We start from the raw sequence: 15,317 nt of genomic DNA, 5'->3' as shown, positions 1-15,317 counted from the left end.
ATCCAAAAAGGGAAACTACGAGTTCCAGTACCCACAATCCGCGCACGCTATTTGGTAAAAAAAAGTCTGGGTAAAGATGACCCATGGTATGTCAGGCCTAGCAGCTCTAGTTCCCTTACGGATTGTTTTCAGTGATGCACCACCGAGGCCTCTTAGAGCTCCACGTGTGCGGACACATAAAAAAAGGAAACGCTGCCGCTCCCGATCGTGTGCGCTCGAGAGTGGGGATCTTGCTGCAGTTTATGAGTAGACACCGGGGGGGGGGGGCTTACACTGTCAGTTGTGGTTTTAGGAATTGTCTTGCGCCCCACAGAATGCTACCCCCACCCCTCAGCTCTGCCCCCTTTCCTCTACACACCCGGTTTGTACCGCCCTCCACTACCACTCGTACTCAGCCCACAGGGATGCAAGGGCTACCGGGCACCAATGCGCAGTACTCCTCGGTGAGGTTCTGGGATGACCGGTACGGGGCCGACGGGCCTCCCCGCGACTGGTTTGGTGGCCTGAGCAGCTTTAGTGGCCTCCTGGAGGAGCAGCTGCGGAAGGAGGACCGGCTCCTTGTGCTTGGTATGTGCCCCCTTCTCCTGACAGTGCGCCCCCAGAGCCAATAGCTCACACGGAGCACCCGAGGGCCAGTTTGTGATCTTTAGGTACCAATCCTCATCACATTATTGGATGCGTGAAGGTCGATTGCCGGTATATGCCCATTGGCATTCACACGTCAAGATAGCCCTGAAATATCCCCCTCATATTTCACGGGTCAGTGGGCCGGCTCTTGCCTGGTCCGAGATCCGACACGTCTCCTCCTCCTAATGCTTTTTAAACATTAACACATAAATGCTTCTGTTGTGCTGACAGCAGTTATTGGGACATTAAACCGGGTTCACGTGTGCCCACTTTTGATTTTCACTACACGGGCAGAAATACCCCAACGTTTGCCCTGAATATAAGCAAGTGACCACCCCAACCCATGCCATGGCCAAACATATTTTATAGCACTTGTTTCTTAATGAGAATTTGCAAAAAATCATACAACCAGTTTTTAATGAACAATGGTTTTTCAACCTTTTGAACTACCCTGGTAGAGCGTGCCTATGGATCCCTACTCAAAATCACTGCATTACCAACAGTATTTTGGGTGTGCCATGGACGTGATTTAAAGTGGAATTGTATGTACAGTGTGGAGTTAGAAGGAAGCAGCATAAAAGAAATTGCACCATTTTAAAACTATATTGAGCATTTCCTTTGAGTGGAGTTCAACTGCCAGCTCTGCCTGCTCTGAACTCTGCCCATCCACCCCGGCTCTTGTTGGATCCCCATTCTCCTTTCCAGAGCTCTGAAATACAATCCTTAGTGCCAGAATCATAAAATACCCACTTCATCACGAGAAACCAATTCACTCAGCATCAAAGTCTTTAATAGAACCTCTGCACAGACCAGTTCCTGCAATATCACCATCGCACTAAAATCTTGATCTCACCCTCACTACCAGAATCCTGAAATACCCCTCCACCTCCAAGTCCAGAAACACCCTCATCGCCAAGACCTAAGTACGCATGATATCTAGAACCAAGAAATATCTCCTGACCAGTACTCTGAAATGGCCCATTCATCCCAGAGCCCTAAACTCCCTCTGCACGAAATCCCAAAATACACCCTCCTCGCCAGAACCCTGGAATATCATGAACACTGAAATAAGTCGTGAATTACCCTATTCATCACCAGTGGCAAAAATGCTGCTCTCCTCTCCAATGGCCAAAATCACTTACCGAATCCCAGAAAACAGGGGTTGAAATTGTGATTCAATGAGCAGGAGCTAAAACCAACTCCTGGGTGTCGGGCATCACCCAGTAGGCAAGGGCTACCCAGAGATGCTCCTTTAACATTTTGTATGAACCATTGTTTTTAAATGTTTGTTAGATGTTAATTCTTTTTTTATTAACATGAAATACTAAACGTTAATGATTCCTTCACATGTTTGGAAGGCTCCAGTTGGCTCTAAGAGCAACCAGAAGAGCCAAAAGTAGGTTCTGGTAGCTGTTGGTTTCAAGCTAGCCAGGCTCTACTATGATAGAAGCAGGAGCTAAATAACTCCCATCTCCTCTCAATTTCGAACCCTGAAATGCTATCACCAGTGTCCATATATACGCCTTACCACGACAGCCCAAAAATACTTGGTGCCCAAAGCCCATACATTACCTCATCACCTTTTAAACATCATTTTAGCATGGAACCCTGACTACAACTCGCAGGTTCGGTGCCGCTATTCCTCCTGATCAGCAGACCTAAAAAATACCTCTATCACTTGCACAACAAACCCCCCCTCATCACCAGAGCCCTAAAATACTCTCGCCAACAGTGTCTAGAAGTACTATCCTCCTTCCTCAATTGCATCCTCATTAGAAACCTGCAATACTCCATTACTGCAGCCCAAAAATACACTCCTCTCCAAATACTAGCCACATCCCATCCTAAATTACCCCTTCATTAGAACCCTGAAATACCCCTTCATCACCAAACCCACAAATACCCACATCACCTGTTATGAGGAAACTCCCAGGCAGGTCGAGGGTTGCTAGGAGCTCAAGAAATCTGAACTCATGGAAGGCCTAACCCCTTCCCAAAAGGAACGCAGGCCCAGACAGAGCAATTCCAACTGTGGTTTATTACAGCTAAAACCAACAGGAATCAGTACAAGGAAGAATTAATCCAGGCATGTCTGGGTGAGCTTTGGCTCGCAGGCCAGTTTTGTAGTATTGCATCACACTGACATCACAACTTGGGCGCTTCTCCAGTAAACCGATCATACCTTGTGATAGGGCTTTGAGTGGTAGTCCATCTATAGCGGACCTTATAGTTGTTAGTTGATTGGCTCTCCCATGTCAGATGGCCGACTTGGCTTTCCCCCAATTACCTCTACAATGTTGCAGTGTGAGAGTCTTGTCATTGGTTCTTGCCCATTGCTACCGACCCCTAGGGTCCTGAACTGTGATTGGCTAGAGCTGTCGCCCCCATGCCTGGGACCCAAGTCAGTTCTCAGCATGGAGTGTAATTGTGTCTGCATTGTAACATGTGGGCACCACCAGACACTATGAGCGTGCCTGTTCTCATCATAGACCACTCAGCTTCTTCTGTAACAATTGTTGCAAGCCATTGTCTGGCTGTGTGAGATCGCTTCATTTTCCCAGCTGCTAGTTTCGGTTCATTGTCCGCTCTGCCGAATCACGTGTTGAGAGGCTGTGTTTCTAAGCTCTGCAGCTCGAAATTAGTCTGAGTTTATGGAGAATTATTTGTATTTTCTGTGCTGGTGTTACTGTAGTTCAGGGACTGCCATGTCACTAGTATCTTGGTGGCCTTGGCAGAAGTCCTTGTCCCACACGGTTGCTCTCCTGTTCGCTCTGAATTCAGCTCAGCTCGGCTTTTCCATATACTGTTATGGCCTACTGTAGTTTTCCTAAAACAGAGGCATGACCTCTACTTATTTGTGCTACTCTATAGGTCCCATAGGTTAATTGTTTATGGCGCTGTCGGGTCCCTCCGGTGCTCCTGCCTCTCCATAGGATTAGTTGCATGTAGGCATCTGCAAGCATTTACACAGGATTGCTTGCTTCTTGCGGTTTCTGCATTGCTGCGGTCGAGCGAATGACAACAATAATAAAGCAATGGTAGTATGTACATGTATCTGTCCTTTAACTCATGGAACTGACGCATGTTTGTGTATTTGGGTGTGTGCTCCATGTCCCGATGTGCAGATGGCATGTGTTCATGTCTAACGCTGGTATGTCATGGTGTCTCTAACGACATTTGAGCATATCGTCTTGGCGCTTTAGTCGAGGCTGCCAATTGAGGTGTCCTTAATAGCATCCAGAGGCTCTTCATTTACTCTGGGCAAGATTTGTACTGCTCCTGGGTTATAGGGTTGACGGAGTGGGTACCTTTCAACATACTTGTCACTCACAGGGGCACTGGTGCAATATGGTGAGTGCGATCGTGGTTCTTTCGGTGGTTCTTCCGGTTTGTATGTCCGGTGGAAGGGGAAGAAGTGGTAGATTTTGCCCCCTCCCCTCTTCACATCAAGCCCTAAACTCTCTTCTCCTCACCAGAACTCTGAAATAGCCCTTTCATGACCAGAGCCCAAAACAACCTCTTCATCGAAATCCGAAAATAGAACTTTGTCGCCAGAACCCTATCATTGTTCAGCCCCTAACTACCTTATTCTTCACCAGTGCCAACAAATACTGCTCTCATCACCAAAGGCCTAAATTACTTTCAACATCACCGAATCCCAGAAATGCCATCATCTTTACCATTGCTCATATATCCGCCTTATCACAACCCAAAAATACTTAATGACCAAAGCCCATAGATTACCTTATCCTTTGTGCATGTAGCCCTAACTACAACCCACAATATCATTGTATTTCTACCTACTGATAATAAAATACCCCTTGATCACCAGCACACCAAAACCCCCCCTCTCCAAAGCTCCGAAAATACCACTCTCGTCACCCAAAATACCCTGCTCATGACCATGGAATTACACTAACACAAGCTGCAGGTAGATAAAGCTATTAGAACCCCAGGCTCCTAAATTATGATATCAAATGGCAAAAAAATGTTTTAAATGTTTTTATTTTTTTTATAAAGCGTGAACTAGAAAGCAAGTGTATTTGAACGGTGCACAACGATTAGTTATATTATGTCTTTATTATTTTGGGTTATTTTTTCGTTCAATAGATTAAAAAAGAACGTGAAAAAAATTCCACTGCAAAAAATATAAACTATTTGGCTAATGTAAAACAAAGGAAAAAAGACTGTTCTGTAAAACCCTTTGTAATTTTCAGTTGGCCACTAAGGGGGGTGGGTGTGGTGATGAAGTACTGTACTGCACCTGAATGGAGAAAAAGCAACCAGTTGGAAACGTGTGGGTTACATGAACACTACAGGCTGTAACGCTTGTAACACGCGGATTAGCCAATTGGATTTGTTTGTTCTATCAAACCGGATTCGAGATCCTGACTCATAGGCAGAGCCAAGCTTGATTCCCTCTACCTTCCTTCCTCCTAATTTTGTGTTTTAGTTTAAATTGCTCCTTTCTTAAATTAGGTTAGTTAGATACTTTAAAACGTTGATTATAAATATAAGGCATTCGATTTCCATTAGGCGCCCTACCCATAGAACATTCAGGGTTCAAAATTGTTGGGAGCTGTTTAGCTCCTGCTTGTAACGTAGGTAAGCTTGGTAAGAGTGACAACAGCTGCCAGGGTCAACTAGTGCCATACTAATAAACGTGATATTAAATCTGTGTGTTTGAGAATGTGTCTAAAGGAGAATAACGAACACACGTCTTGGTCTTTTAAAGCATAATAGAACATATTTAATGAGCACATGTTTATTTTGCATCTCACTGCAGTATAGTACTATGTGCTAGCACCTTGTTCCTTTAGAGAAGCCCCTCCATGCTCGCACCTTAATCGCACTTCCAAAACAGCCTCGCAGACTGATGTACCTTCAACTCAGGCATCAAGGGACACACTAGGAATAAACGGGTGTCTGAATACTAATCCCTTAACTGTTCCGAGGTTTCTGAGCATAGCTACACACTGTTTGGGAGGGCTCTAGTAACTCTGGGTTCTGGGTGTTACCATTGATCTAATTAAAAAAAAAAACTTTGTTCACGGAATATGCCCAATTTCCACGAAAGAAGGAACAACTTACACTGCGTTTGATAGGTTTTCCATACAGCAATGCACGTGTACTGTATATGCGCTTTAGATTAAAACAATTATCCACACGAGAATGGATGAAACATTGGTACTCTTTCAAGGTCCTGTGTGGTTCTACGAACCGTCGTTTCTGTAACTCGGCTGATTGTTTGGAAACGTTGCAAAATTGGGTCACTGTTTGTCCCCATTTTCAGTTGGCCAGAACAAGGCTGTTCAAAGACGTTGATAGTTTACATTCTGAATTTGCAGTGAACCTGTTCTGGTCTAGGCTGATGTCGGGTGAAAATGTTTCATTCGTTCTCGCATTATGCCAATTTTTAAAATGTTGTTTTAACACAAGTGATATGATTATATGTTATATTTTTCTACTACGAAATGTTGTATTGTCGTTTGTGTTTTTTGTGTAAGGTTTGTTTAAAACCATATCTCACAAAGAAAAAGAGTAAAGTTGTGTTTCCCCAAAGTTCGTGTTCCCCTTTATTGTTAGTGCGGGTATGCTGTGGGTCCCAACCCCCTTTCTCTAGGTTTTTTCCAATGTTATCTTGCTTTCACTTCACTTCTGCCCACAGCCTAGGTTTACTCTACTGCCAAAGTCTGCGCGTATCCCCTTTGCCTCCCAGTCAGGATATGTCCTAATATGTTCCTTCTCCCTCCCACCTGAGCCACGACGACCTGGCCTGTTGTCTGCACATCCGCAGAGTGCTCCGTCTATAACCTGTGGCTGCATTGCGTTCCCCTCTTCTCTTGATGAGGACCGCTTGGGAATACGCTTTTTAATTTCAAAATCCACAAAAAGTGCTTTACTTTTTTATCAATTCGCTACCTGAGTGCGGCGACCCTCGTGGTTCATTTTTGGCTTACAGCTATCATGCTGGGGCAGTGTGCATGTGCCCAAGGGGTATAGCAATTGAAACTACCCTTCATCCCTGGTGGTCCTCGTGGCAACTACAACATGGCCGCCGATCACTGTGCAGCCTAGAGGAGGATTGGAGTCCTCCTCCCTCACATAAACTGCTCTGTAATTGGCCTAAAGTTCTACATCTTGGCCTATTGGGAACCGGCAGGCTTTAGCAGGCTCCTCACCATAGGCCCACTTCCTAAGGCCCTGTCTACTGCCGTTTCATTGCGTGGGGCCTTCCTGCACCCCTCACAAGTGCATCGATCGATAATGGCGCTCCCACACTCTTGAATGAAGGATAAACTCTTGTGACACTCTCACTTCATCGACCATGGTTGAGTGACTTCTACCTTGACATACTCCTACCCTCCTGACTTTCCACCCTCTTTTCCACTTCTGGACTCCCACTCTTCTTGCCTGTGGCTGTACTGTTTTCACCATCTGCTAATATTTTGCATCTAGCTGTGTTTTCACCTTCTGCTAATATTTTGCAACTAGCTGTGTTTTCACCATCTGCTAATATTTTGCATCTAGCTGTGTTTTCACCTTCTGCTAATATTTTGCAACTAGCTGTGTTTTCACCATCTGCTAATGTTTTGCATCTAGCTGTGCCCTCTGCCTCTACTTTATTTTGGCCTTGCCTTGGCCAGTGATTACATTGTGCTACCCTGTCCTGCTGTTCGTTTCTTCCCGCCCCTCTCTGCCCCCACGCCCACCCCTCCACTCATCTCTCCCCTCTTCCCCCTCCTCCCCCTCCTCCACTTCACTATGGCGCTATGTTTCTCCTATTTTCTCTAACTGCTTCTCCATTGACTATCCTACCCTTCTCACTAAGTCTGGTAGGAAGAAGTTCAAAAGGGATATCTTGGTCTCTAACCATGGCCTCCCTATCACTAACACCTACACAAGCGCTTCCTCCGGACAGACCCTCACCGACGTCCTCTTTGTCGTTCCTTCCCTGGGCCTTTATATGGTCTCCGTGCTCTCTCCCTTCTCTTCTTCACCCATTAATGGTGGCACCTGGTGGGAGGCCCTCCTGGACTTGCACTCTTCTAAGGTAATCATTAATGTCTACCAAAATGGCACCGTCCTGGGCCAAGGCCCTCAGGCCAACCTTCTCCTCTTTGATAGACGCTTCCTGTGCCTCATCAGCTTCCTTCTGGCACCTGCTGTGCCCTCTCGCTCCTCCCTGGCTTCCTTGACCCCCTCACCTCTGCCTCCTCCTCGGTTACCTTGCCCTCTCCTTCCTCTGCCATCCCCCACCACCCCCCCTCGGGCTCCTCCTAGACCTCCGCAGGTCGTACCTCTGATTTGTATCCCTCCCTGGAAGTCTTTCAAGGGTGGCAACCTTCTCCATATTGCCACTCTCAACTCCCGCTCGGCTGTCAAACGCTCCTTAAACATCTGCCGCCTCTTGGAAGAACTCAACCTCAATGTTCTCGCTCTGTCACTAGCTTTGACACTCTCCTACCTGATGGCTGCAAGATTCTCTCCATGGCCAGACCCAACCGTACGGGTGGTGGCGTAGCCTTGATCTTCCCTCAGTGGATTCCTACCTCTGTGATTCCTGTGCAGGCCCACTCCTCCTTAGAATGTCTATCCTGTAGGCTTTCCCTCTCTCCTGGTCACTCTCACCATTGCTACTCTCTATTGGCCACCCAGTCAGTCTACCTCTTTCCTCTCGAGTGGGCTGACTTCTCCTCCCCCCTTCTGGCCTTCACCGCTCACCTCCTCCTTGGTGACCTCAACATCCACCTCAATGCTTACTGTACCTCCTCTGGACTCTTTCACGACCTCTGCGACTCCCTCTATCTCTATTCTTCCCTCTGGCCTGACTTACTCTGCAGGGCATACTCTGGATGTTCTGACCTCCTCAGACCTCCCCCTCATCACTCCTCTCTCCTGGGGCCATCACTCTCTCCTTTCCTCCCATCTCTCCCTCTCTACCTCTCAGGCCAAGCCAACTCCAGCACTGCCACCTACCTTCTCGTGAAGCACGTGTCAGTTAAGCTTTCGTCACCACTTTCTCTCCCCCCTCCTCTGGCTGACTCACATCCTGACACAGCCCTTTCCATGCTCTACTCTTCTATCTCTGATACTCTTGATGTTCTTGCCCCTCTCATTAGGATCCGCTTGAAGCCCAACGCCAAGTGCAGCTCCTGGTACGACGCTGACCTCGTCACCCTTAAACGCAAGTGCAGGGTGGTTGAGAGGAAATGGCTAGCTTCTTGTGCATCCTCTGGCGAACTGGCCTGCTGCCTGCTCCAAAGGCAGTATCGGCTCTCTGTCCGCACCAAGAAAAGAGCGCACATCCAAGCCTGCGTCTCTGTGGCATCGAAGAACTCGGCCAAACTCTTTAAAATCTGCAAGGAGCTGGCCAATCCTGCTGCATTCTCTACCTCTCCTGTCCCCTCCCAGGCCCTCTGCACGACCCTGGCTTCTCATTTAATTTCTAAAACTGAGGACATCCTGTCCACCCTCTCATCCTCTCTTCCTCCCTCCTTTACTCTCCACTCTACATCTGGCCCCCCCTTTGCCACCTCTTCTCCTTCTTTCTCTTCCTTTCCTCTGTTCTCCCCAGATGAGGTTTCTAGACAAGTCTGATCTATGAAAGTCTAGTCAAAACAGGTCCTTCCCTGTACTTCCAAAACCATCAAGGACCACATCGACATCCTTGTTCCTGCCCTGGCTGACTTCTGCAACCACTCCTTCTCCACTGGAGCCTTCCCGCCCCCCCTGATGCACACTCTTGTGCACCCTCTTCTCAAGAAACCCTCTGCCGACCCTTCCTGCCCGGCAGACTATCGCTCAATCGCCATCACTCCTTTCCTGGGCAAACTCCTGGAAAAGCTGACCATCTCCCAGCTTAATCTTCACACTGAATCTGTTGCTTATCTCCATGACCATCAGTCTGGCTTCAGAGCAGCCAGAAACATGGAAACTGCTCTCCTGAACATCCGTGAAGGCCTGCTCTCTAACCTCGATTCTAATTTCCCCTCTGTCCTCATCTTACTCGATCTCTCTTCTGCCTTTGACACAGTCAAACATGCCATCCTACTTGATCATCTCAGTGATAACCTGGGTATCACCGATCAGGCCCTGGCCTGGCTGACCTCTTTCCTTTCTGACGGACACTCTCATGTCCAACTTGGGTCCTTCCTTTCCTCTATCTCACTCTCTACCTTTGGTGTTCCCCTGGGGTCTAACCTCTCTCCCTGGCTTTTCAATCAATACCTGGCGCCTCTTGTCCACTGCATTGCCGCTCTGCTCCAACTTTCAGTGCTATGCGGATGACACTCAGCTTGTTTTCAGGCTCCCCTCTGCCACCTCTTCTCCTTCTCTCATCTCTGCTGTCTGTCTGCTATCCAGGAGTGGTGTGCCACCAATGATCTCAGCCTTAATGCTAGCAAGACGGAGATTCTCCTCATTGGCACACATGGCACACATGCACCCTAATTTCCTGTCACTCTCTGGCTGGCCTCCCTTGGCCCTCTTCCTGCTCCCACCCGTCGGGCTAAGAACCTCGGTCATCTTTGACTCCACACTCTCTTTTCTCCTCACATCACGTCTCTAAGAAGTCAAACTACCCACTGCACCTCCTAAAAGGTATTCTTCCTTTACTCTCCATTCCCCAGAACCTCACTGTCTCCAGAGCTCTGGTTCTCTCTAGGCTGGACTACTGCAACAGCCTCTTTCTAAATCTGCCTGCTTTTACTCTCTGCCCTCTGCACCTCATCCAGAACAGGACTACGAGACTTGGTCCTTGGCCTCAATCCCAGGGATAATATCTCTCCAGCACTGAAATCTCTGCATTGGAGAACTATCTCCTGTTCCGGAAGCACCTCAAGACGTTCCTCTTTGCTTCTGCCTTCTCCCTTCCTCTACCCTGCTGATCTGTCTGTGCCTGCATTGGACATCTGGCTACCCTTTGATTTCGGGCCCAGATCCCTTGCAACATACCCGCACTGCCTCTGCCAATCCTTGCACTTGGGTCTGTATCTGCAACCATACAGTCCCCTCACCTACACTTATTTGACACCTGTTTCTGCGCTTAAGTCATGCACTTGCCACCCGATGGCCATACTACCTTTTGTTGTTTTGATCCTGTTTTGTGCACTTTCCACTCCTCGCCTGCCCTGCGCACGTCCCTTCCTTCTCTCCTGCACTTCCGTGTTCTCAATGTCACTGGGCCTAGTAAGATCGTTTTGTCCTCCCCTCCCTTGCCTCGTCACGCCTTGAAACACTTGTGTATGGGCGTGATATAAATAAAATATCACATGTATGATATGGGTCCGAGACCCACTTTTCCTCACCACCCCTCCTTTACTTTCTTTCCTGTCCCACATGCTCTCTGGGTATCCCCAACTGCCAGACTAGCCACCCTGACAATTAGAGGGCAGCCAAGGCCCTCTAATTGTCAGGGTGGCTAGTCTGTTTCCAATGGTTCGCGATTCTCCCAAGGACTTTGCTGGTCCTTCGGTAGCAGCGGGACCTCTTCCGGGTCCCTTACGGGCTTCATCTGCCGGTGCTTTGTGGACAGTGCGGCGGCTACGGTTCTCAGGGGTAGGTTTTCTCCTCACTGGTCGCTTCCCGTGCCTTCTGTGGGCCTGCTTCGCTCTGGGACGCCATCAGATTCCCTTCCCTGTTTGACTGCGCAGCTCCTGCCACACCTTTGGTAGAAGGTAGACGCCATTGTTCTGCTCCCTCACTGTCTTTAAATGCCAGCTGGCCAATCACGTTATTGCAAAGGCTAGAGCGTATGCCGGCGTTCAGGTTGGTGGTCCCCATTACTCGTTGGCTCTTGTCCCAGTAGTTTCTATCTGAGATATCTTGCCAAAGCACATGGGGGCATTCGGTATTGGGGAATGGAAGGGGCTTTGAGGGAAGGTGGGGGAGTTAAAGGGATGCTGCGTTCTCCCAGGTTCATCATTGCTCTCAATGGGATCCCTACACCCCAGATCCTCCCATAGAGCACTACCCCCAGGGGGGATCTTAAGTAGTGGCCTCCCCACCCTGGCTCCATGGGAAGGGGCTCCCTCCTCTGAAGCAGTGACTAGACCCCGGGATTCGTCACACCAGGAAATGCACACAAGGAAGGTACTCGCACAAGGAAGGTACTCTACAAACAACCCCACACATCTTGGTTTGATTGCCAATGCCAGGCTAATAAGAAAGCCTTATATGATGCACTTAAGGAAGGGATTCTCAAGCCGGGTAGATAGTTAAATTTAAAAAGGAACATACTGCGCTGCTGAAAAGAAATGAACAAGAGTCAGTAGAAAAACAGTTGGATATACACTAGCACAAGCAGTAATTTCTGATAATTATGAGTTATTCTGGAGGCTAATAGGTAAAGGCTGGGAAAAGAGGGGATACTTACAAGGTGGAAATATAGGTAGACAGATGGATGGTGCATTTTCAGTAGATTTTTTTATGAGGATCAAGGAAAGGAGAAACACCGGTTAGTCTTATTGATAAAACCATGATTACTAAGCCGTAGATTTCACTAGCTATCGACCAATTGGAGAAGGGCAAAGCCGCCGGTCTCGATATGCTAAATTCAGGCATTTTTGTGCGGTTCTCAAATTGGTGGGTACCAATTCTGGTAAACGTATTTGGGGCAATCAATAAAGCTTTGAAAGTCTAATCCTTTGGAGGCAAGGGATAATTGCCCATATATTTAAGAAAGGTGATCTGGACGATGCTCATTGCTAGAGGCCAATTTTGTTATTGGATATTCTATCCAAAATCTACTCTTAGTGTATCCTGGGTAGGTTGGAAGAATGGGCAACTGGAAATAACATTTTATGGCCATCACAGGCAGGCTGCTGGCAGGGCTTCTTCACTCAGCGTAGACTATTGTTTTTTTCTATCTACGATCATAGATAAATACTGTAGGCTGCGGGTAGGATCTGTGTACGCTACCTTTTTGGACCTGGAAAAAGCATTTGATGCAATTAATGGGGGCACACTGTGGCGGAAACTGGTTGCAATTGGGATTTCTCCAGGATTATTAAGACTGGTTTAATTATTTTATGTTCATGCCATGACAGCAGTGAGATATAGAGGAGTAGGAGTGACCACACCCTATTTTGAGATCAACAAAGAGGTAAAACAGGGTTATCCCCTTTGCTCCTCTGTATACTTTGAGCCAAGTAAGTCCAATAATTTATTATATGGCATTTATAACGCGCCTGTACGCAAGTGTTTCTAGGTGCGACAAGACAAGGAGGGGGGAAACAAAGGATGGACAAAATAACGATCTTACTAGGCCTTGTCATTCGGATCGTGCACGTGCAGGGAAGAGGGAAGGGAAGTGCTCGGGGGGGGGGGGGGGGACAGAAGTGGGGCAAGTGCAGTTAACTAAAGTGCAGGCATCGGGTGGTTCATAAGTGCAGAGAGAATGGACTGTGGGGTTGTAGATAGAGCCCCTTAAGTGCTGGGGAGGCAGTGAAAGGGCAACTGGTCATGCTGGATCCTGGGCCAGTGTTCAGAGGGTGACCAGGTGACCAGTGCGCGTAGCAGTCTGGTGCATCAGTAGGGGAGAGGAAGAGAGAAAGCGGAAGTGAAAAGGAAGGTCTTGAGTTGCTTCCGGAACCAAAGGTGGTTCTGCTCAAGTTTGAGAGAGGCAGGGAGGCTTTTCAGAGGGAGGCCCTAGCCGAGGAGATAGATCTGCCTCTAACTCTCTGCTTGGAGAAGCATATGCCCCTCAGAGTTGGAGATGGATGATCAGAGAGCTCGAGGGAAGATGTTTTGGAAGAGAAAGTTGGAGGTAGAGTGGTCCCAGGCCCAGAAAGCCTTGTGGACGATGGGGAGACCCCACTCTCAGAGCTAGAGAGATACGATCCCTGGGCTTGAGGCCAAGGACAAGTCTCGCAGTCCTGTTCTGGATAAGTTGTAAAGGTTGAATAGTAGAGGCAGGAAGATTTAGAAAGAGGCTGTTGCAATAGTCCAGCCTAGAGAGAACAAGAACGCTGGAGACAGTGCGCATCTGGGGGAAAGTGAGAAAAGGAACAATAACTCTGAGGAGGTGAAGCTGATGGTTTGACTTCTTAGAGATGTCAGAGATGTGAGGAGAGAAGGAGTGGGTGGAGATGAAGATGAAACCAAGGTTCTTAGCCTCACAGGAAGGAGCAGGAAGAGTGCCCAGAATGGGCGGGCCGAGGAAAGGAGGGACAGGTGTCCCAATGAGGAGGATCTCAGTCTTACTGGCATTAAGGCAGAGATCATTGGTGGCACACCATTCCTGAATTGCGGCCAGACAGTCTGGTACAAGAGAAGAAGCTGAGGTGGCTGAGGGGAACCTGAAAGAGAGCTGAGTGTCATCCGCATAGCATTGAAAATTGGAGCAGAAAGTAGCGATGCAGTGGGCAAGACGTGCCAGGTAGTGGTTGAAGAGCCAGGGAGAGAGGTTGGACCCCTGGGGAACACCACACTTAGAGAGAGAGATGGAAGAGAGGAAAGACTCCACTTGGACCTACGAGGATCGGTCGGTGAGAAAGGAATTCAACCAGGGCAGAGCCTGATAAGTAATACCAAGGTTGTCGCTGAGGCGATTGAGCAGGATGGCATGGTAGACCGTGTCAAAAGCAGAGGATAGATTGAGGAGAATGAGGACAGAAGGGTCAAGATTGGAGAGCAAGTCTTCACAGGTGTTTAGGAGAGCAGTTTCCATGCTTCTGGCAGCTCTGAAGCCAGACTGGTGGTAATGGAGGCAACCAACAGATTCAGTATGTAGATTAAGCTGGGAGATGGCCAGCTTTTCCAGGAAAGGAGTGATGGAGATCGGGCGATAGTTAGCCGGAGAGGAAGGATCGGCCGAGGGCTTCTTCAGAAGGGCGCGCACAAGAGAGCACTTAAGGGGAAGGTGAAAGTTCCAGTGGCAAAGGAGTGATTGCAGAAATCAGCCAAGGCTGGAGCACATGTGTTGATGTGGTCCTTGATGTTTGTGGATGAGCAGGGGAGAACCTGCTTTGACAAGACTTTCATAGATCAGACTTGTCTAGAGACATTGTCGGCGGTAAACGGGGGAAAGGAGGAGAAATGAGGAGGAGAGACTGCCTCAAACAGGCCAGGAGTGGTAGAGGAGGAGGAAGAGGAGGAGGTAGAGGATGAGAAGGTGGACAGGATGTCCTCAGATTTAGTAGTGAAATGAGAGGCCATGCAGAGGGCCTGGGAGGGAACAGGGGAGGTAGAGACTGCAGCAGGATTGTGACAAGTTCCTTGCAGATTTTGAAAAGTTCGGCCAAGTTGTTAGATGCTGTAGAGATGCGGGCTTGGATGTATGCTCCCTTCTTAGAGAGGACAGTATCTGTACTGCCTTTAGAGCATTTGGCGGGCCAGTTTGTCAGGGGGTGCGCCTGATGCCCTCCACTTCCTCTCCACCGCCCTACACTTGCGTTTAAAGGCAGCGAGATCAGAATCGTACCAAGAGGTGCACTTGGATTTGGGCTTCAAGCAAATCCTCATGACGGGGGCAAGGACATCCAGAGTGTTAGAGATATAGAGATGAAGGTTAGAGGGGCTGTGGCAGGGTGCGGGTCAGCCAAATGTGCAGGAGGAGGAGAGAAAGTTGCAGCAAAAGCCTCACTGACACACGCTTCATGGGTCTGATGACCGAGCATGTAGGTGGCAGTGCTGGAGTCAGCTTGACCTGCGGGGAAGAGAGAGGTGGGAAGAAAGGAGAAAGTGAT

General features: G+C 48.4%; 1 protein-coding gene across 1 annotated transcript in view; it reads left to right on the top strand.

The window, feature by feature from the left end:
- The first annotated feature begins 310 nt into the window (after window positions 1–310).
- The window catches only part of EEF1AKMT4 (EEF1A lysine methyltransferase 4), a 559,170-nt gene continuing 544,163 nt past the window's right edge, over window positions 311–15,317 (top strand). Inside the window, exon 1 of the mRNA XM_069618812.1 lies at window positions 311–567. Coding sequence (XP_069474913.1) covers window positions 315–567 — 253 coding nt within the window. The 5' untranslated portion in view covers window positions 311–314. The remainder of the gene's footprint in view (window positions 568–15,317) is intronic.

The sequence above is a fragment of the Ambystoma mexicanum genome, chromosome 10 (genome assembly GCF_040938575.1).
Source record: "Ambystoma mexicanum isolate Mex_15411 chromosome 10, UKY_AmexF1_1, whole genome shotgun sequence".
Classification (NCBI taxonomy): Eukaryota; Metazoa; Chordata; class Amphibia; order Caudata; family Ambystomatidae; genus Ambystoma; species Ambystoma mexicanum.
The sequence above is the reverse complement of the archived record's forward strand: the minus strand, read 5'-3'. Positions and strand labels throughout refer to the sequence as shown.